Source organism: Tupaia chinensis, unplaced genomic scaffold, assembly GCF_000334495.1.
Source record: "Tupaia chinensis unplaced genomic scaffold, TupChi_1.0 Scaffold000511_1, whole genome shotgun sequence".
NCBI lineage: Eukaryota > Metazoa > Chordata > Mammalia > Scandentia > Tupaiidae > Tupaia > Tupaia belangeri.
In genome coordinates, this window is record NW_006160024.1 from 1,825,974 (window position 1) to 1,847,337 (window position 21,364).

The following is a 21,364-nucleotide window of genomic DNA, read 5'->3' on the forward strand; positions in this document are numbered from 1 at the left end:
ACTGCACATTTTCCCACCCTATTAACATCTTGCAGTAGTGTGGTATATTGTGTTTGCCACTGATGAACAATTATGGACAACATTATTTTTAATTGCCAGAGGACATGCGTACTCGCCAGAGAGACAGAGAGAGAGGGAGAAGGAGAAAGCACACCCCAGGGGAGCGTGGTCACATCGCAGTCTCTCCTACATTTCTCCATCTTGTTGAGATTTGGGGCATATGTTTTACAAGCCACCGGGGCCAGGATTTGAACAGCGGTCGTCCATGTGGGATCCAACTCACTTAACTAGGCTATGGAGCTGGCCCATTGACAACAGTTTTTTTAAAAATAATATTTATTTATTTAATTCCTTTTTTTTTTTATTTGACCAGAGACAGAGAAAGGGAAAGTGAGAAAGCAAGCTGCCAGGTCTGGGACTCGAACTACAGTTGGCCATGTGGGAATCCAGTGCCCTTAGTTACTATATCACCTGCCAACCCTGACAACATTTTTTTTATTGTTAAAATAAAAGCTGTATTTGTATAAAATATAATGATAATAAAATTATGTGTTACAGATCAAATAACTCATGTTGCTTTCACATGCAATAAGTATTATTCGGAATATAAGTATTATGTCCTGATTAATGCAATGAATACTGGCTTTGTACTTTGTCATCTGTTCACTATTATAAGCTTCATTCAGAATATTGGATTGTCAGAAAAGTCATAATGTGTTTTTTCTGTTTTTCTATGCAAAATTGTGTCATGACTTTTCCAACGGCCCAATAGTTTCGTGGCCCTAAAAATCCCCCGTACTTCACCTCTTCATCCTTCCCTTCTCCTCCTCTCTACTCCCAGCCTCTGGTAACCCCTCCTTTACTCTCCCTGCCTTTCTACCTTTTCTCACCTGCAGTTTCAGAGAGTAAAAATAGTAATAATGAAAATAGTAGTAATAGTCAAAACGAGTTTTATTTCCTAGACACTGATGGGTTCAGGGATGGTGAACGATCACAGTTGCTCTTACCTGAGTTGTTGCTCACGCTTAACATTTTCTGTCTTTTCCTTTAGTGGACAACTTTTCACAGCGGGAGATCGAAGAGTTTCTCAGTGAGGCGGCATGCATGAAGGACTTCAGCCACCCAAATGTCATCCGACTTCTAGGTACCTCAGGGAAATGCAGGACTGGGGGACAGAAGAGGCTCGGCTGATCCACTCTGTGGCAGAGGCAAAGGGGAAAAAAAAAATCTCTGGTGCAGAGAAGTTCACACTCTGTATATCCCAGAAGTACCAAGATGTCTCCTGGGGTTGTTTAAATGTAATTCACAAAGTTCACAGAAAAATGCATTGGGGTATAATTTTCTTTTGGTGCGAAATTTTGAAACCCATCTATAGTTTTTTCTTCATCATACATATTTTCCATGAACCTTTTGAAGAGTCCACCTGTATTTTCTGAGAATAATAGTAAAACTGAGTTCTCATTTCTTTTTTTTTTTTAATTATTTTTCATTTAACTTTATTTATTTTAACTTGACCAGGGAAGGACAGAGTGAGAGAGGGAGAAAGTGAGAAAGCAAGCCACCAGGTCCAGGACTCAAACCACGGTCGGCCATGTGGGAGTCCAGCGCCCTTAACCACCAAGCTACCTGCTAGCCCCAGAAAGTGAGAAATCACCCCCCAGGGGGGATGGCCACGCTACAATTCCTTCTCCTCCATTCTCCTCTCGAGCTCTTGGACATGCATGCACACGCGCCCAGAGTGAGTTTAAGTCACCGGGTCCTGGACTCAAACCGCGGTCAACTACATGGGTATCCAGTGACATAGCCATTATGCTAACTGCTGGTCAGTTTTCATTTCTTAGACACTGAAGGGTTCAGGGATAGTTACACTGCCCACAGAATTCTCAGATATTGTGAATTATTAATAAAATAGCTCCCAGTTACTCAAGGCAAGACACAAGAGCCAGGAATGTTATAATTTTTACTGATTTAAGGTTATCCATGAACCAGGTACCAGTGGGGAGAAAGCTGTAAAATAGGCAATTCCATAGTTCATTTTTTAAAAAATTTTTATTTACCTAGTTATTTATTTTAATTTGACCAGAGAGAGACAAGGGGAAAGTGAGAAAGCAAGCCACCTGGACTAGGATTCAAACCGTAGTCAGCCATACAGGAGTCTGACACCTCAACCACTATGCCACCTGCTGGCCCCTAGATCACTTTTAAGAAATAACTTGTTGGGAACCAGCAGTTAGCGTAATGGCTATGTCGCTGGACTCCCACGTAGTCAACCGCGGTTCTCGTCCCGGACCCGGTGGTTTAAAACTCACGCCGGGCGTGTGTGCATGCGTGCCCAAGATCCCGAGAGGAGAATGGAGGAGAAGGGATTGCGGCGTGACCATCCCCCCTGGGGGGTTATTTCTTGCTTTCTGTCTCTATGTCTGTCGCTCTCTCTGTCTGGCGAGTGCACGCACCCTATAGCGAAAAACCTCTCAAAAAAAAAAAAAAAAAAAGAAAGAATTTGTTAACAAAAGTGCCAGTTCGTTTTGTTTTATGATCATGGCACACTGACAGTTTCATGGAACATGACTTAACAATTCCACGAAATGCAATTGTGTTAAATCATGTTTCACTGAGTGTGCCGTAACATGATTTGGTTTTGCAGTTCTCTTAGGTAAAGAATGCCAAAGAGGAGACCGAATATTCATGTATGCCATGTAAGCATAACACTGTTCGAGAGAGAAGAGCAAACTTGAAATAATCGAGTTTTCTGCTGACCTTTTTGTTTTTAACTGTCCTGTAACTAGATACATGATAAATTCTTCCAGCTTCTTTGAAAGTTTTGTATAATTGACATTGCAGAGAAATGTGAAAACGAATATTTGAATATACAATTATGTCAAAGAGACTGTTATTGATTGGTAGCTACTGGCTTTGACAGGCTGTGAGAACAATTGTACTTTGTAACTGCACCAAGGAGTTCAAGGAATTTGCAGGGCCAGGGTCAGGTGACCAGCTCTAGCTCTCGGTGGTGTTGTATCTTCTCATGTAATTGTTAGAGCTCTGGGATGTGGGTTTTACCTACAGACCTTCAAAATTCTTTTAATAGTGGTAAGTATTTGGTTGCAATGAACTTCTTCACATACGTATTTAACTGTCCCATGAAACTAGTTTGCCCTTGAATCCTAACGAAGTCACTACCTCTCAGACTCAGTCTAACAAAAACTCCTAAGTTTCTAGATGGCTCTACTTGTTACACATCGATGTTTGAGAACTCTCCTATGAGGATTAGCATGAATGTGAAAGAAAAAATAGTACCGAGCAGTGGACCCTGTGTGTGTTCCATACTTTAGAACTGAGTATGAGTTAGGAGCCCTGGGGTTTTTTTTAAACTGTTAACTTGGTAGCATATGGTTTCACTTTGCCCATGGTCTCAGGGCTGTTATGGTCACACATAACTGGTGTTACGGTTTTAATTTCAGGTGTATGTATAGAAATGAGCTCTCAAGGCATTCCAAAGCCCATGGTGATTTTGCCCTTCATGAAGTATGGGGATCTGCACACTTACCTGCTTTATTCCCGGCTGGATACAGGACCAAAGGTAACAACCTATTGGCATGGCTTCTGGATAGTTCTCAGGATGTAGGTTACCGAGCTAGTACAATCCCAGAGTCTAACCTCAAAAACGAAGGGGGAGGAGCCAGTAGGTGGCACGGTGGTTCAAGCACTGGTCTCCCACGTGATCAACTGCAGTTTGACTCCTGGGCCTCGCAGCTTGCTTCTTCACTTTCCCTCTCTCTTCTCCATCGCTCTCTGGTGAGCACGTGCCCTCTTGAAAATTGAAAAATAATCATTATAATTCAAATGAATAATTCTTTTAGAAAATGTGTAGAGGGATACGTGTTGTTAGGACACAGGCTGGGCCATGTGGGAGTCCTGGGCTTAATTTCTGGCCAGACGTGAGCCAGGCATGGTGGTGTGTACCTGTAGTCCCAGCTACTGGGAGGCTGAGGCAGGAGGGTTGCAAGTTTGAGGTTGGCCTGGGCAGCAAAGTAAGACTCTTTCTAAAAGGGCGAGGTGTGGTAGCTTGAGCCTGTGATTCCATCTATGTGGGAGGCTGAGGCGGGAGGATTACGACATAGCCAGACCTAGTCCTAAAATAAAAGAGGGAAGGAGAGAACATTGACCTTTGTTCAACTCACTGTGGGCCCAAGGCTTGAAATGTGGCATTGGTCCTTGCAAATATTATTATTCCTGCCTCATGGCAGGAGGAAGCAGCTGGGCCCTCCTAAAAGAAATTTTACAGGCCCAGCTGGTGGCATGATGGTTAAGGTGGCGTGGCTGGCTGTGTGGTGTGAGTCCTAGACCCAGAAGCTTGAAAAAAACACCAGCTAGATGTCCATGTGTGCTCATCATCCCCAGAGGAGGGGAGAAGGAATTGCTGTGTGTTCATCCTTCTTGGGGGATACTTTCTCAGTTTCTCCTTCTCTCTCCGTTTCTGGGAAGTACACATACCCGATAGCCAAAATTAAAAGAAAGAAACCGAAGAAATTTTACAGAGTTTGTGGATTTCATGGATTTCATCCTTTGAAGAGGTGTGCCTGTTTTTTTTTTTTTATGAATAAATACTTTCATGATAATCTGTTGAGATGAGTCACAGTCAGATATGGTAAGCCAAGAGGTTCTCACAACTGATGTTCTCTAAAATATCTGTAACATTTACTCCTGGTGTTGACTTAACAGGCCTGAGGGCTGTGAAGCGCCGCTCATTTGGAATGCAGCTGTGGAGGTAGTGAGGGATCACCTAGGAAACTGAGGACCACAGAGTAAGAGGCTTGTGCTCTTGAGAGTTCATTTTCGCTATTGACTTTAAAGGTTGTAGAGTTAGGACATCATTATCATGGGGGCCACTGCGTCCTTCAATCCTGGGCCTCCTTATCTGAAACAAAAACAATATATGGGTTCAGCATCACTAATCTGAAAATCCAAAATCCAAAGTGCTCCAAAATTCAAAACTTTTTGAGTCCTGACATGATACCATAGTGGGAATTCCACAAAATTCCACACTGACCTGGATCACAGTCAAAACACTGCCATATATAAGTATTGCATAAAATTGTCTCCAGAGGGCCAGCAGGTGGCGTGGTGGTTAGAGACACTGGATTCCCACATGGCCAACCACAGTTCAAGTCCCAGACCTGGTGGCTTGCTTTCTCACTTTCCCTTTGTCTCTGTCTCTTTCTCTCTGGTCAAATTAAAAAATAATAATAACAAATTAAATAAATAAATTAATAATCTCCAGGTTATATGGATAAAGTGTATATGAAATGTAAGCAAATGTTGTGTTTAGACTTCGGCCATCTTCCCAAGATATCTCATTATGTATATGCAAATATTCCAAAATCTGCAGCACAAATGTTCTGGTCCTAAGCATTTCAGACAAGGGATGCTCAGCTCATCTGTCCTTCTGCTGTGTCTCCTGTGGACAGACCCATGGACTGTGAGCTGAGGGGTGAGCTGTGTCCTGCCTGCGTGCCCGCTGAGCCATCTATTCGTCCCACCCTTCACTTGCCTTCTCTGCCTTTTGGAGAAGGCGGTAGTCCTGCAGGCTCTGGTTGGGGCATACCTGCAGAGCCAGGGTGGGGCTGGCCTCTGTCAATAGTCATCTAATATTAGGACAGAAGTCCTTCAAGCCAGCACTGCCCTGGGTCACTGCTACTAAGAGCACAGGCCCTGACTCGGCCACAGTGGCATAAGGGGTAGGGCTACATGGGAGGCCCAGGTTTGGTTCTGGAACCTACCTAAGAACAAGCTGGGGATGGGAGTGCTTGCCTGTAACTCTCACTAACTAGGAGCTTGGGGCAGCAAAACAGTGATATGACAAGACCCTATCAAAAATACCTGTCCCTCGGAAGCCAGATGGTGGTACTGGGTAAAATCCAAAGCTCTCTGAGGTCGACCCACACAGGAGGTTCCAAATTCATGCCTGCAGACCTCCCTGGGTACCCATAAGAAGGCCCCTCGGTCAGGGCTGCTCGGGGTGGGGGGTGGGGAGTGTTTCTCTGTCTCTGTTTTTTTTTTTTTCTCTCTCTCTCTGAAGCAGCAGACTTTTTTGAAGAATATCTCTATTTCCTTCTCTCCTCCTCTGCCCCCTCACTCTCATTAAACTATTAAAAAAAGAAAGAAAGCCAGCCAGCCAGCCAGCCAACCTGGGTCCCAGAAGGAACCATTCAGTCTACTCCTTGGCATTCTCTGACACGCTCCCTGCTCTGTTCCGTTAACTGCAGGACCCTCTAATGAGTAAAATAAGAAACATCTGTTTCTTTCACATCAGTGGCAGCTCCTGGAAAGAATTCTTGTTGCTTACACTGTGTTTTATTTTTTTTTAATTTTTTTAACATTAATTCACTACATTCATTCACTGAGCATCATCACACCATACGAAATGTGATTTCCCATCCAAAATACACTGCATAGTGGCATAATCATACATGTTATCATCAACAAGTAATTTTCCATTTCTCATTTCGTGTGTGTGTGTGTGTTCCCCCCCTTTTCTCACCCTCTGGCATTTCCCACCCTCCTCCCACACTGTCTCTGGTGCCTACAGTTGCTTTCCATTCCTTCCCAACACACACATTTATTGATTCACAAAATATCTTAATTAATCTAACTTTTTTCAATAGCAAGTTCAGCTGCTATATACATATCTGTGAACACATGTTTGACTTTAGGCATGGAACTCTGAGTAGAATGAATATAATATAAAGTAGCACCTAACTGATGCTATATAGCTTACTGCAATCATTAAGTAGATATTTGTAAATATATTTTTTAATTTCAAGAAAAGCAGTTCTAGCTTTAATAAATCAAAATTTTTAAAAAATGCTAAGAGAGCATTGCTTAAAACTTAAAGCCAGAAAACAGGTTGGGATTCTGTTCAAATAGGTACATGAATCTATCAGCAGCTCAAGAGAAGACAAAAATCCTTAAATCTGGAAAACAAAGCAATGTTTTAGTCAAAAGTCATCAGATTCTATTTCACCAGTTCAGTCTCAAATATTTAATCTATCTTCTGTTGTGGTCCAATCTTCCTGTTTAAATTCTGGAAGATAACATACAACTCCAGACTTGTCTCTCCCATTAAGGTGGCCATTTTCTCAGTTGCTATCGAACTCTTATTTCTGTGTGTCTGTATTTAGCTTTCCTGGTATAGCACTCCCATCAAAACTTCTTGGAGAGTTGGTCTGGTGCTGGTAAATTCTTTTAGGTTTTGTTTATCTGAGAATGTTCTTGTCTTTTCTTCCCATATGAAGCATAATCTTGCTGGGTACAGTATTCTTGGTTGAAATTGTTTCCCCCTTAACACTTTGAACATTTTTTCCCATTCTTTCCTTGCTTGCATCGTGTCTGATGAGAGGTCTGCTGTTAGGCTGGTGGGATATCCTTTGTAGGTAATTTGGTGTTTCTCTCTTGTCAATCTTTGCCTTCTGGGATACTAGTTATCCAAATGTTTGGATGTTTGATGGTATCTAGTATTTCTCGTATATTATTCTCATTCTTTTGAGCTATTTTCTCAGTCTTCTTGGTGGATTTTTCTAGACCAGTGATTCTGTCTTCTACATCTGAGATTTGATTTTCTGTATGATCCAGTCTGCTTTTAATACTTTCAAAGGAAGTTTTGATTTCCTGTATTACAGCCTTCATCTCTAACAGCTCCATTTGATTCTTTTTTTATAGCGTATACTTCCTCTTTCAGATTGTACAAGAACTTCCTCACCTCCTGGAAATCATCGTCTCTTTTCTCCTGTATATTCTGGAGTTCGTTGTCTCTCTTCTCTTCCATCTCTGTTAGCTTTGTCACTATGAATAATCTAAATTCTCTACCTGACATTTCCATGTGTTCCATTGTACTGTCTGAGGGTGAAGAGGAGTGAAGAGATGCCATGAGGCTCGTGCAGTTCTTAACCAGAGAAGGCTTTATTAAGTTCATTAATTCATGCAGTCAACAGGCGCTGACTCTGAATGAGGCACTGGCTCTGGGGACACTGGAAGAAACAGCTTGCCCTGTGGAGCTGACACTGCTGGTGGGTGAGGGAGAACAGGAGTCACTCACTCCCAGGACAGAAGGCGATTACGTGCTGTGGGCACAGAGAGCAGAGTGGCCCTAGTTGCCAAACAGGCCAGGCAGAGCACCCCGTGGAAGCGCACTGACAGGAAGAGGAAGGGGTGGCTGGATTGAGCATGTTTGCATCGAGGAACACAGTAGGAACCTCACGGTGGCTTCAGCCAGAAGCTGTGGACTGTGGAGAAGTGTAAACTCAGCTCAAATGTGTGCATCGGAAACACCTCTGGTGAGCCGTAGGATTCATGCACGCTGCATCCCTGGAGAGATTAGTTCACCCGCCATCCGTGGGGAGATGTATTCCCCATCCCTCCCAGTTCATTGGCCCCTCGTGTGGGCTGAAGCAGGATGGGGCCTCATTCCCTCTAACAGGCGTTGGAGCCTGTCACGCTGTCTGGGCAACCTCTTCATTTTAGGGTCTTCTCTTTCTGCCTTTTTACCATGAAATCATAGGATGCAGGATTAAGTTCCCAGACAGAGGCTGCATGGAGTTGTTTTCTAGCGATGCTGAGAGTGAACTTCATCCATCTTTCTCCCTATCATGAGGCCACCTATGCTCAGAATCACAGAACTTCTCAGGAATCGGTGTGCTCACCCTCGCAGCATCCCTCAGAAGGGCGGCCACCCTTGCCCCAGATCTCTCAGCACGGAGAAACCAGACAGACACACCGCCTCAGACTGAATTGCCCCGACCTCCAGCATGTAGCCCGCAGGTCACAGGTGATGGGTAGAGGTAAAATGAACTGGAATAATAAAAAGCAGTGAGCACAGGGGGAGTCTGCTTAGAAAAATACCAGGCCTCATCCCAAGGGACAAGTCAGTCTGCAGACACAGTCCCTTGTTTAAAACGTTGAGAAGGCAGTTCAAACCAACAGCGAGGCCCAGGTCAGGGTCTGCGCATCCAGGAGCTCGTCTCGTGCCCCGCTGTCCTTGTGGCCCTTTATGCCTGTGGGTGCTGGAGGGGAGGGGATTTGTACTTTGCTTTTTATTTCCTTTTACTAGTTCTGTTCTTGCCAGGGAAGGTCTCAGTGACCTGAACAGGAGAACAAGCCCCTCTCTTTTTTCTAGTCCTGCCCGTGGGCTGCAGGCTCAAAGGTATTCCTGTTCTCTTCCATATGGTTTCTCTTAAGGCTCTCACTAGCACCGGGGTTAACCACCGAGACAGGAAATTACGGCCAGTCTCAAAGCCATTATACAACCACTGAGGCTCCTCCAGAGAGGTAAGAGGCCGAATCCAAAGTAGGGAGCCTTTATAGAGATGGCTGAGCTTTTCCCTTTTCTTTTTCCCTTCAAACGAAAGACAGCAGAATGATAAGAAGCCTGGAAAAGAAGGAAAAAGTACTCACAGTTCCCAATATGTCAGCGTGTCAACATTGGCCTCTCATGTTTACCACATCTGCCCAAGGGACAACAGCGGCTAGCGTTTCTCAGCCATTTCATGTGAGCCAGCCTGCGTTTTACTTTGAGAATTTAGTTTTCTTTTTTCTTTTCCTCTCTCTCTCTCTCTTTTTTTTTTTCTTTCCAATTTGCTACAGAGCACATGCGCTCACCAGAGAGAGAGAAAGTGAGAAAGCAAGACCTTGAACTGAGGTCGGCCATGTGGGAGTCCAGCACCTTAACCACACCCTGCTGGCCCCCCTAGCTGTGCTTTTTAAAGTTCTGTGCATTTTATTCATGACAGAGAGTGTGCACACCCATGAAGAGAGACAGAGGGAGGGGCTCTGGCGACAAGATGTGGTTCTGCTGAGATCCCCTTTTCCCAGCCTTCCAACTTGTCAGGATTCAGCATGTTTTGGGGCCGACCGGGAGTCCAAACCCACAGTCAGCCACGTGACTTCCAGCGCTGCAGGACAAGACTGTGCCATCTAGTCTGGACCCAGCCTCTTTGCCCATGTGTTAATGCATGAATGGCACAGTAGCCCGAGGGAGTAGTGACTAATAGGACCTCAGGGGGAGAAACTGAATCACAGAGTGGGCAGTGGTGGATGCAGAAACGGCCCCCTGACCTAGAACCCTGGGCCTTCAGCTCTCCTCTGATCACCCCACTCTGTACATCCCTCCCTGACAGGGTAACCCCTAGAGAGATCACTGTGAGCAGTTGCACCCCATCTTCTTTATGGATTTTGTTTTTGTGTTGTTTTGTTTTTTAATTTTGCTATAGGACACATGCACTTGTTAGAGAGAGACAGAGTGAGAAATCATCACCCAGGGGGATAGCCATGCTGCAGTCTCTTTTCCATTCTCCTCTCAGGATTTTGGGCATGCACACACACGTGCCTGGCGTGTTTGCCAAGCCTCTGGGTGCAGAACTTGAACCATAGAGTCAGCCATGTGGGATCCAGCCTTTTGAACCACCTCTCCACCTGCCTGGCCCTAGATTTTGTTTCTCATTGTTGGCTGATCTACTCACATTTAATTTTCTGATATATTATATAATTTTCCAAATAATTTGGGAAGTGCGATAGGAATTTCATGTTGTTATATAAGAGTGCATTCTGTAGTTTAAAAAAAAAAAAAGAAAAAAGGGGACCAGCCGTTAGCATAATGGCTATGTCGCTGAACTCCCATGTAGCTGACCTCAGTTCAAGTCCCGGACTTGGTGGCTTAAAATCACACCGGGTGTGTGTGCTTGTGTGCCCAAGATCCTGAGAGAAGAAAGGAGGAGGAGGGATTGTGGCACGGCCATCCCCCCTGAGGGGAGATTTCTCACTTTCTATCTCTCTATCTCTCTCTGTCTTTCTGGCAAGTGCACGCGCCCTATAGCAAAAACCTCTCCAATACATACATAAATAAATAAATAAATAAAATTTTTAAAAAGAAAAAAAGAATAAAAACATACCGAGCTGTTGGATGGCCAACAATTGTCTATTTTTCTTTCTTTTTTTTTTTTAAAGAGATATTTTGGGCACATGCACCAGAGGTACAGAGAGATAGAAAGCAAGAAATCATCCCCCTAAGGGGGACGGCCATGCCACAATCTCTTCTCCTCCATTCTTCTCTTGGGATTTTAGGCACACATGCATGTGCGCTCAGCATGAGTTTTAAGCTGCCAGGCTCAGGACTTAAAGTGCAATCAACTACGTGGGAGTCCAGCAACGTAACCATTATGTCATCTCCTGGTCCCCAACAATTGTCTCTCTTTACTTATGAAGCTTAATTCTCCTCATTTTTGTGGACCTCTGTGCAAATATAGTGAGCTTCATATTGGGTATCTTTCTTGAATCTTTGTAGAAGAAAACTAGATAGACCATTTATATCCTTTCTAAAATATTTCTTAAGTTGTTACATAATAGAGTGTGCCTCTCTGTCCTTTTCAGCCTATAGTTCTGTGCATTTTCACATAGAGGTTCATGTGCCCATAATCACAGAAAGGATACAGAACAATTCCATCACCCAACAAAACTTCCTCTTTCTACCCATATAGTACCACCTCATACACCTGTGGCTGACCTCGTACCCGCAGATCTGTTCTCCAGCTCATTTCTCAAGCCGCTGGATCTAGGACTTGAACTGTGCAGTCAGCCATGTGTGATCCAGCTTCTTAACCACTACACCATAAGCTGACCCAGAGTTGTTGGTTTTCTTATGTTAAGTTTTTAGGGGTTTTAAAAGAATTATTTATTATCATTATTTTTCAATTTTGACCAGAGGAAGAGAAAGGGAAAGTGAAAAAGGAAGCCACCAGGTCTGGGACTCAAAGCAAGGTCAGCCATGTGGCAGTCCAACACCTTAACCACCATGCTACTTACTGGTTAAGTTTTGAGAGTTCTTTATATAGTCTAGATAAATTTCTTTTTTCAATATGTGATGTACAAAGATTGTTTACACAGTTTGTAGCTTATCTTTGCATTAAAAGTCCAGAGCCAGGTGGTGGCACAGTGGTGATATAGCTAGATCCACAGGGGAGAGGTCCTGGGTTTGCATCCTGGGACTTCCTTGATCACACGGTGCACACATGTGCCCGTGACCCATGGTGACTGAGATAGATTGTTGCATGAGGATCCTGTTAGGGGTCCTTGTCTTTGTCTTTCTCTGTGTGTGTCTCTTTTTTCTCTCATGGAAGAAACTTGGATAAACTTAAAAAAACTCTTTTCCAATTCATCAGCTTTTTTTCTTTTATCAAACATAATTTTGCTACCTTGTCTAAGAACTCTTCTTTTCCTTCTCCTGGTAAAAATTATTTTCTCCTGTTTTCATCTAAAATTGTAATTTTACATGTTACATGTAAGTGTGCGTGATGGTTTTGAGGTTTGTTTTTTTTTTATAGACTTTGAGATTTAGTTCAAGGCTTTGTGTTTTCTTTGCATATAGATGACCAGTAGCATTTGTGAAAGGCCTATCCCTAATCTATTGAATTGTTTTTGCACCTTCATGGAAAAGCAATTGGCTGTGTATGTATATATTCACACATATATGTACATGTATACATACACACACGTATGTATATTAGAATTGTATCATTTTATTAATTATCATTATTATTATTTTAATTTGCTATAGGACACATACACTTACCAGAGAGAGAGTGAGAAAGCAAGCCACCAGATCCAGGACAAGAACCACCACTGACCATGTGGAGTCCAGGGCATTAACCGCCATGTCACCTGATGACCCCTTGGCTGTACATTTTTGAGCTTTATTCTGTTCTCTTAAACTCTGTGCTCACCCTTTGCCCCACCTCACTGTCTAGATTACTATACTACGGTTTTATTTAAGTCTTAAAGTCATGTGGTATGATTCCTCTTACTTTATTCTACTTTTTCAGAATTATTTTGGCTATTCTAGTTTTATTGCCCTTACATATAAATTTTACAATCAGCTTTTCTATGTCTACCCAGAGTTCTGCTATGATCTCATATCGTTTTGAACAAAATAACAAGTGAGGGAAATAGGTACACGGCGTTTTGCTGACTCGGGAATTGTTTCTGTTTGCAAAATTACAAGTTTATCTTCAGGGACAGGAAATAACTTCCAAGTGTTACAAAAAGGAATGTATTTTGTATTTTGATACTTATTAGCCACAGATAAAGATGAAAGACATAAAGTATTATATATGGACAAACTAGAAAATTAGAACTTTTATTCAAAGCTTTCCTTTGCTGCATGGTCTGTCCATTCCCTGGGACAGAACCTGTTGTTCTTGCTAGTGAACCAAAGCAAGGTCTCCGTGTACACAAAAGCGCTTTTCCAGCAAGGCCTGGGTACTGGGCCCCAACTGCCATTCTGTCATTTGGGAGAATAGCACCCCTGGAGGTGGGCAGGGCAGTAGGCAGGTGATGGGATGCAACCCCAGTTCTTGCAGTCTCCCATCACATGTGCATCAGAGATATGAACAACCTGCTCAGGAGTTTCAGGGAAAAACAGATTACTAGAGAAATTTAAAAGATGTTTCACATTGCCATCATGATTGGGGTCAAATTATGGGATCTGTAACAGGAAGAATGTAAAACAAAACCCAACACAAAATGACCTAAAAAAGGAGATACTGGCTCTCCCGAGATAAAGGTCAGTTCTGTCCTGGGCGACATCACTGAGTGTCTGGAATTGCTCCACCTCTCTGCTCTTCCATCACAGCCCGGTGCCCCACGTGGTTACGGGGTGGCAGCAACTCTTCCAGGCATTGCATCCTCACACATCAGCCTCTGGACACAAAAGAGAGAAACCTGCCTTTCGTCTCTTCTGTTTCTCTCCTTCCTTCCTGGAACAGTGTTTTTGTTGCTTGCTCATTTTTCAGATTTATTGAACAAACAAACAAATAAACAAAAAAACACAGGGGCCAGCAGGTGACGTGGTGGTTAAGGCACTGGACTTCCACGTGGTTGACAATGGTTCGAGTCCTGAACCTGGCAGCTTGCTTTCTCTCTCTCTCTCTCTCTGCCTCTCTTGTCAAATTGAATAATAACAGTAATAACAAATGAAATTAAATAAATCATTCTTTTTTAAAAAAAGCACACTATAGGGACCAGCAGTTAGCGTAATGGCTCTGTCGCTGGACTCCCACTTAGTCCACTGCGGTTCAAGTCCCGGACCCGGTGGCTTAAAACTCACGCCGGGCGCGTGTGCGTGTGTGCCCAAGATCCCGAGAGGAGAATGGAGGAGAAGGGATTGAGGCGTGGTCATCACCCCTGGGGGGTGATTTCTTGCTTTCTATCTCTCTGTCTCTCTCTGTCTGTCTGGCGAGCGCACACGCCCTGTAGCAAAAACCTCTCAAAAAAAAAAAAAAAAAAAAAAAACACACACACACTGTGAATCCAAAGTCATAAAGATTTACTGCATGTTTTCTTCCCTTTTTTTGAGAGAGTTTTGCTATAGGGCACGTGTGCTTGCCGGAGAGACAGAGAGATAGAAAGCGAGAAATCAGCCCCAGGGGGAATGGCCACACCACAATCCCTTCTCCATTCTCCTCTCAGGATTTTGGGCACGCACACACACGCACCTATGGAGAGCAGCTGGTCTGAAAACATGTGGCCTGTAGACACATGCAGAAACATGCTTAAGCTACTCAAGCAGGGCTCTTGAGAAGCACTTACATACGAGAACAGTATCTGCCTGCTGTCAGTGGTTGTCTTCCTGTTGTTGATACCCAGTACCCGTTATTGCCCAGTATCTGGCTAAACGAAGTCACATGCATTTATTAGATTGCCCCCCCAAAAAATCAGAGAAATTATATGGCGAAGCTACTCAAGCAGGGCTCTTGAGAAGCACTTACATACGAGAACAGTATCTGCCTGCTGTCAGTGGTTGTCTTCCTGTTGTTGATACCCAGTACCCGTTATTGCCCAGTATCTGGCTAAACGAAGTCACATGCATTTATTGCCGCCCCCAAAAATCAGAGAAAGTATATGGCGCCAGTCATTTTCACATCTTCAGATGATTTACATGAAAAAACAACTGGCTTTGTATTCCACTTCCTTTTCCCCTATTCCCTTTGCATCCCATTTTCCCCTGCCCCCATTTTCTGCCCCTTAAAAGAATAAACCTGAGGCTGGTTCTGGTCACATCTTCTCCATCAAAGAAGCCGTGCCCACCCAGTCCTCGCTTTTCTATACCTGTATGTCGTCGCGCATTTGTTATTGCATCTATTTCTAATTCACAGCCTTCCCCACTCAGATTGGCCACGCTGCAATTCCTTCTCTTCCATTTTCCTCTCAGGATCTTGCGCACGCACACACATGCCCCTGGCGTGAGTTTAAGTCAACAGGTCTGGGACTCAAACTATGGTTGACTACATGGGAGTCCAGCAACATAGCCGTTACGCTAACTGCTGGTCCCGATCCATCTTTTTTTAAAAAAAATTATTTAATTTTATTTGTTTTCTTCTTCTTTCTTCTTTCTTCTTTTTCTCCTCCTCCTCCTCCTCCTTCTTATCACTTGAGTTAACTTTTGTATATAGAAGTCCAATTTCATTCTTTTGGATGTGGCTATTGACTTGTTCCAGAATCATTTTTTGTTGAAAAAACTATTCTTTCCCCATTGTCGATAGTCTTTTCTTTCTTTCTTTCTTTTCATTTATTTATTTGTGTTTTGTTTTGGTTTTTGGTTTTCGTTATAGGGTGCATGCACTTGCCAGAGAAAGAGAGGGAGAAAATGAACTCGTCCCCCCCCATGCCACAGTCACTTCTCCAGTCTCCTCTTGGGACTTTGGGCACATGCATGCACACACCAGGCAATATTTACAAGACACTAGATCTGTGGTTCGGACTGCACAGTCAGCCATGTGGGATCCAGTGCCTTCGCCTCCACGCCACCTGCTGGCTCCCCATTGTCAGTAGTCTTAACCACCTTGCTAAAAGTCAGTTGGCTAGGGAACAGACTTACTCCTGGTTTCCACATTCTATTCCATAGATCTGTATGCCTACCCTCATATCAATACCATACAGTCTTAATTATAGTTGCTTTGTAGTAAATTTTGAAAATGCATCTTCCAGTTGGTCCTTATTCAAGCTTGCTTTTGCTATTTTGGGCTCTCTGAGTTTTCATGTTTTAGGGTCAGCTTTCATTTTCTACAAGGAAGCCAGCTGGTATTCTGATAGGGCTTACGCTGACTCTGTGGATTGATTTGGGAAGTATTGCCATCATTGGAATATTAAACCTTCCAGTCTGTGAACACACGATATCTTTCAATGTGTTTAGATCTTTAATTTCGTTCAACAATTTTTAGTTTTCAAAGTGTAAGTTTTACACTCCTTTGTTAAATTAACTTTATTATAATATATTATATAGTATATTATAATTCTATTGTAAATGAAGTTGTTTTTTTTTAATTCCCTTTTCAGAGTATTCATTGATACTGTATAAAGATATCATTTGTTTTTGTATACCCATCTTATATCTTGTATCTTTGCTGAACTCATTAATTGTACCACACAATTACTTTTAAATGACGTTCGGTCATATTCTCCAAGAATAACATAATTGTTTAGAAAAAAAATAGCACAAATGGATAGCACCTAGCTCATGCCTTCATGAATGACAGCAATTTGCAATTTCTCAGGACTCAAATCCTTTCCTGGAAATTAACATCCAGAGAAAACAAATGTCCCAAATATACAGAAGGATTTGCTTGCATGTTTTTTAAAACAACTCTCTTTCTTAAGGGTACAGATAATTAAAGCACTTCATTTATATGTGCAGTGTGTAATTGACATGTATCTTGCTTGGGAAATCTAAATCATTTAAAATACAGAAAACTCCTGTTTTATGGAGAATAAGCTGTGACAAACTCAGTGCCTGGGGAGGGCATATCGTGGGCGTACCCATTCATAATAGCCAGGAGCTTGGGGTAAACCCTTTAATTTAGGGCAGTTACTGCGCTCAAACCTTGAGTTACTATATGGACGTCTCCTCAGTCGTGATCCCCGTCACCAGCTCTGACAGTGCAGGTTTACTAACAGTTGTCTAGCTTGACTTCTGTAACACAGAGGAAACACCAGTCTGCTGAAACTTACAGCAGAGCCTTAGAGAGACAGAATGAAAATCCCTGAGTATATATTGTGGTACTTGGTCCTAAGATAAGAGGTGAAGACTATCCTAATTTCTACCTAGAAAAAAGTATCTTTCAAAACATTTCCAAGTAAAATGATGGCAGATCATTTGGAAACAGCCCCTCTGAAATGATTTTTTGCCCCTACCGCATTAGACGACACTCTCTTCCTACATACACAACCCCACTCCCGTTAAAGCCAGGGTGCTGCTTCTCCTCTGCATGACCTGGGCTGTCTGTCTCACTGCCACCCAGCAGGATAGGGAGGATCGTGTTCAACTTCTTATCTTGTGGGAAGGAACAGAATGTTATTCACCATGAATTCTTGTAAACACAAGGAGAAGAGACTGACACTTGCTAAACGTTTTAGGGTGTTTCTTTTTTTTTTCTTATCCCCTTGTTTAAACCTTATTTGTGATATTAGTGACATGGAAATGAAAGATCTGTTTCCCTGGGTCACTACCACACCTCAACAAATAAAAACTCATGTCTCCCTACTCCAGATGAAAATAACTTGCCACACTTTCTTTTTAAGACATAGTTCTTTGTTCTTGTGTCCTCTATTCCCAGCATATTCCTCTGCAGACATTGCTGAAGTTCATGGTGGATATTGCCCTGGGAATGGAGTATCTGAGCAACAGGAATTTTCTTCATCGAGATTTAGCGGCTCGAAACTGCATGTAAGAGTCCTGAGACATCCTGGAAAGTTGTTTGATCTTTGCAGGGGTGGGGAGACAGCCTGTTAAATATGGAGGGAGGGGGCCGGTTCTGTGGCATGGTGTCAGTGCCATAGCTCAAGAGAAGCTGGATCTTATACGGTAGCCATGGTTCAAATCCCCAGCCTGATATGCCAGAACACACTGGGCACCTGCACAAGCGCTCGGGATTCGATGACTTGGAGGACTGGAGGAAGGGGATTGCCATGGGACCAGACCCTGTGGAGGGTCCTCCCCCCATCTCCAGTATCACTCTGATGAGTGTATACACAGACACACACACACACACACACACACACACACGCACGCACACACACATTGTCATAAGTAAAGAAAAGAGAAATACGAAGGGAAGCCAGTTTTGGAAGGGGGTGATATGGCTTACTCTGGGGATGGGATCTCCCTGGCCCTGTTATGACTGGGGTTTGGATTGAAGCTTCTCGCTGCCTCCGCCTCTGCCTCTGAGGGTTTCTTTGGCCTCCCAAGTTTTCTCCTATGAGTACTTTTTTTTTTTTTTTTTTTTTCACACACTCACTCTGCTAGTTTGAGATCCTTCTCCACTTCCATCAGCTAGCTCGGCACAGGGTTGTATGTAAGTTAACTAATTAGTCATGAAGACATGAAGAGAGCCACAAACGTTGTGTCCCTAAGTTTTCATAAGACTTCCTCGTGCAGAAGTCTGGTACTTTGAATATACAGAAGCTTTCCTTTCATGGCAGACAAGGGCCTCTTACATAAGAACTTCGGACACCAGTCTTCCCATTTCTTCAACTTGCTTCAGCACAGCCATTATCTGCTGAAAATCTTCAAAAACAATAACTATTTTTTTATTTCAAGTGTGCTATTGTGAGAAGAGGGAGTGGTCCTTAAATGCATTGTTGTCATTTGTTTTTCTTGGTGGGAGATGTGACAATGGGACTTCCTCCTCACTTCTCCTGGGCTCTTATCCCTTTCACCTAATTTTTGAAAACCTCAAAGGGGTTTTAGTTTTGTTAACTGTTTACTTAGATGCTTTTCTGCCATTGAGAGAAAAATCGTAAAATTTTTCCCCCTAATATTTCCTTTTGTTTTTCCCATCAGATAGGGTGACCAGTGGCCCTGTTTGCCTTGGACAAAGAAGTTTGCCAGGATGTAGGACTTGGAGTTTTCAAAGCCAGTGTCCGGCAAACAGGGACAAGTTAGTCTGTACCTATCCCTTCTATTCCTTTTCCTCCTCCTCCTTGTTGTATAGGATCTTTTTTATTTTTTTATTTTTTTTTTTTAAGAAAGATTTTTACCACAGGGCATGTGTACTTGCCAGTGATACAGAGACAGACAGACAGAAAGTGAGAAACCATCTCCCGGGGGGATGACCACACCACAGTCCCTTCTCCATTGTCTATTCTGGATATTCTGGATTTTGGGCCTCTGGATCCAGGACTTGAACCACGGTTGACCATGTAGGTGTCCAGCACCTTAACCACTATGCCACCTGCTGGCTCCATCTAGGATCTATTTTAACAGCTTAGACTACAAATGTAATTATATCCCTTTAATTTTCCAGTGAATTCCTCATGCACTCACCTGGCCCTCTTAGCAAGCCATCGGGTGTCTCCTTCTTGCAGCGTGTGTACTCTGGCCCACAGTTTTTTCTACTCCTCCTGTGCCTCTCTGTTCTCTCCAGGTGTCCCATCCCCTGTGTACAGGTGCCCTTGCTGGTCCAGGTCCCCACACAGACCAGAGGAGTGTGAGTCTCTATCCCTCTGACTCCCTCTGCCTTACTCTGCCATTGGTCCCAAAGCAGGCCCCTCCTAGGCTGATGGGGTCTCCATCTTTTGCTCTCACCGTGAGTGTCTCAGCGGCCTCTGATGCAGACCTGTGGGATCAGGTTTTGCTTCTGGGCTGCTGAGGACGTGAACCCACTCTCCAGGTTGCGAGATGACATGACTGTCTGCGTCGCGGACTTTGGCCTCTCTAAGAAGATCTACAGTGGTGATTACTACCGCCAAGGCCGCATCGCTAAGATGCCTGTGAAGTGGATTGCCATAGAGAGTCTGGCAGACCGAGTCTACACTAGCAAGAGTGACGTGGTATGTACACAGCTTGGCTTCGGGGCCGCACCTTGCAAAGGGGAGGGAACGCTGAAAGAGGTGACTTCACTGGTGTTGCAAGACGTTTTACTCATCGATAAACTGAGGATGTAGAGCATGCTCAGACCTTTGTCTTCTTTTTTTAAAGAATTATTTCTTTAATTTTATTTACTATTATTATTTTTAATTTGCTGCAGAACATATGCACTGACCAGAGAAAGAGAAAGTGAGAAAACAAACTACCCAGCCCAGGACAGTTGGCCATGTGGGAGTCCACTGTCTTTAACCACCATGCCATCTGCTGGCTCCTGTTTTTTTTTTTATTACTTTTTGAAATTATGATTTCTAGTTTACATATAATTGAGGTATATTTTTGTGGGCTACAGTGTTTTTTAAAGCATGTATACAGTATATAACAATCAAATCAAGAATATGCCCATATTCATTTTCCCCAACATTGAGCATTATATTATGTTGTACACATTTGTTAATAGTTTTACCAGCTTTATTTTTTTAAATATATATTAAATTGTCCTTTTTTTTTTAAATTTTGCTATAGAGCACATGCACTTGCCAGAGAGAGAGAGACAGTGAGAAGTCACTTCCACGGGGATGGCCACACTGCAGTCCCCTCTCCACTATCCTCTCAGGATTTTGGGCACACATGCACATGTGCCCTGGCTTGTTTTTCAAGCTGCCAGGTCCAGGACTCTAACCACATAGTTGGTCAGGATCAGTCCAGCTGCTTTAACCACTATGCGAGCAGCTTTTAAGAGTTTTTTTTTTTTTTTTTTTTTTTTTGTCTCAGGGCTCACTGGAAAGAGACAGAGACAATGAGAGGAAAAGTAATATATCACCCCCCAGGTGGCTACGCCATAACCCCTTCTCCTCCATTCTCCTCCCAGGATCTTGGGCATGTACGCACATGCACTTGGCATGATTTTCAAGCCACTGGGTCTGGGACCCAAACCTCCTGTCTTTTGTTTCTTGCCGGATAGTTTAAGTCACACAGAATAGTAGATTCTGGTGAAGCATTTGACATTCAGGAATCTATTCTTTGCATAAACCCTTACTTTTTTTTGGGGGGGGGGGAGAGATTTTCACTGTAGGGCACGTGCGCTCGCCAGACAGACAGAGAGAGACAGAGAGACAGAAAGTGAGAAATCACCCCCAGGGGGGATGGCCACGCCGCAATCCCTTCTCCTCCATTCTCCTCTTGGGATCTTGGGCACGCACGCACACGCGCCCGGCGTGAGTTTTAAGCCACCGGGTCCGGGACACGAACCGCGGTCGACTACGTGGGAGTCCAGCGACATAGCCATTACGCTAACTGCTGGTTCCCAATAAACCCTTACTTTATTCCCATTTTTTCTTTGCTATAAAATGATGACTGATTGTCCACAACTAAGATATTTCATACTTCATTAAATCAAATGAGTTCATCCAATTCTTTGGATTCAGGTGCTGTATAGTTAGTCCCTTGACCTGAGAT

General features: G+C 43.4%; 1 protein-coding gene across 1 annotated transcript in view; it reads left to right on the top strand.

The window, feature by feature from the left end:
- Nucleotides 1-21,364, top strand: part of MERTK (MER proto-oncogene, tyrosine kinase) — a 140,833-nt gene that overhangs the window by 106,687 nt on the left and 12,782 nt on the right. The window contains exons 14-17 of the mRNA XM_006156649.2: nt 1,052-1,144; nt 3,462-3,580; nt 17,658-17,767; nt 19,713-19,872. Coding sequence (XP_006156711.1) covers nt 1,052-1,144; nt 3,462-3,580; nt 17,658-17,767; nt 19,713-19,872 — 482 coding nt within the window. The remainder of the gene's footprint in view (nt 1-1,051; nt 1,145-3,461; nt 3,581-17,657; nt 17,768-19,712; nt 19,873-21,364) is intronic.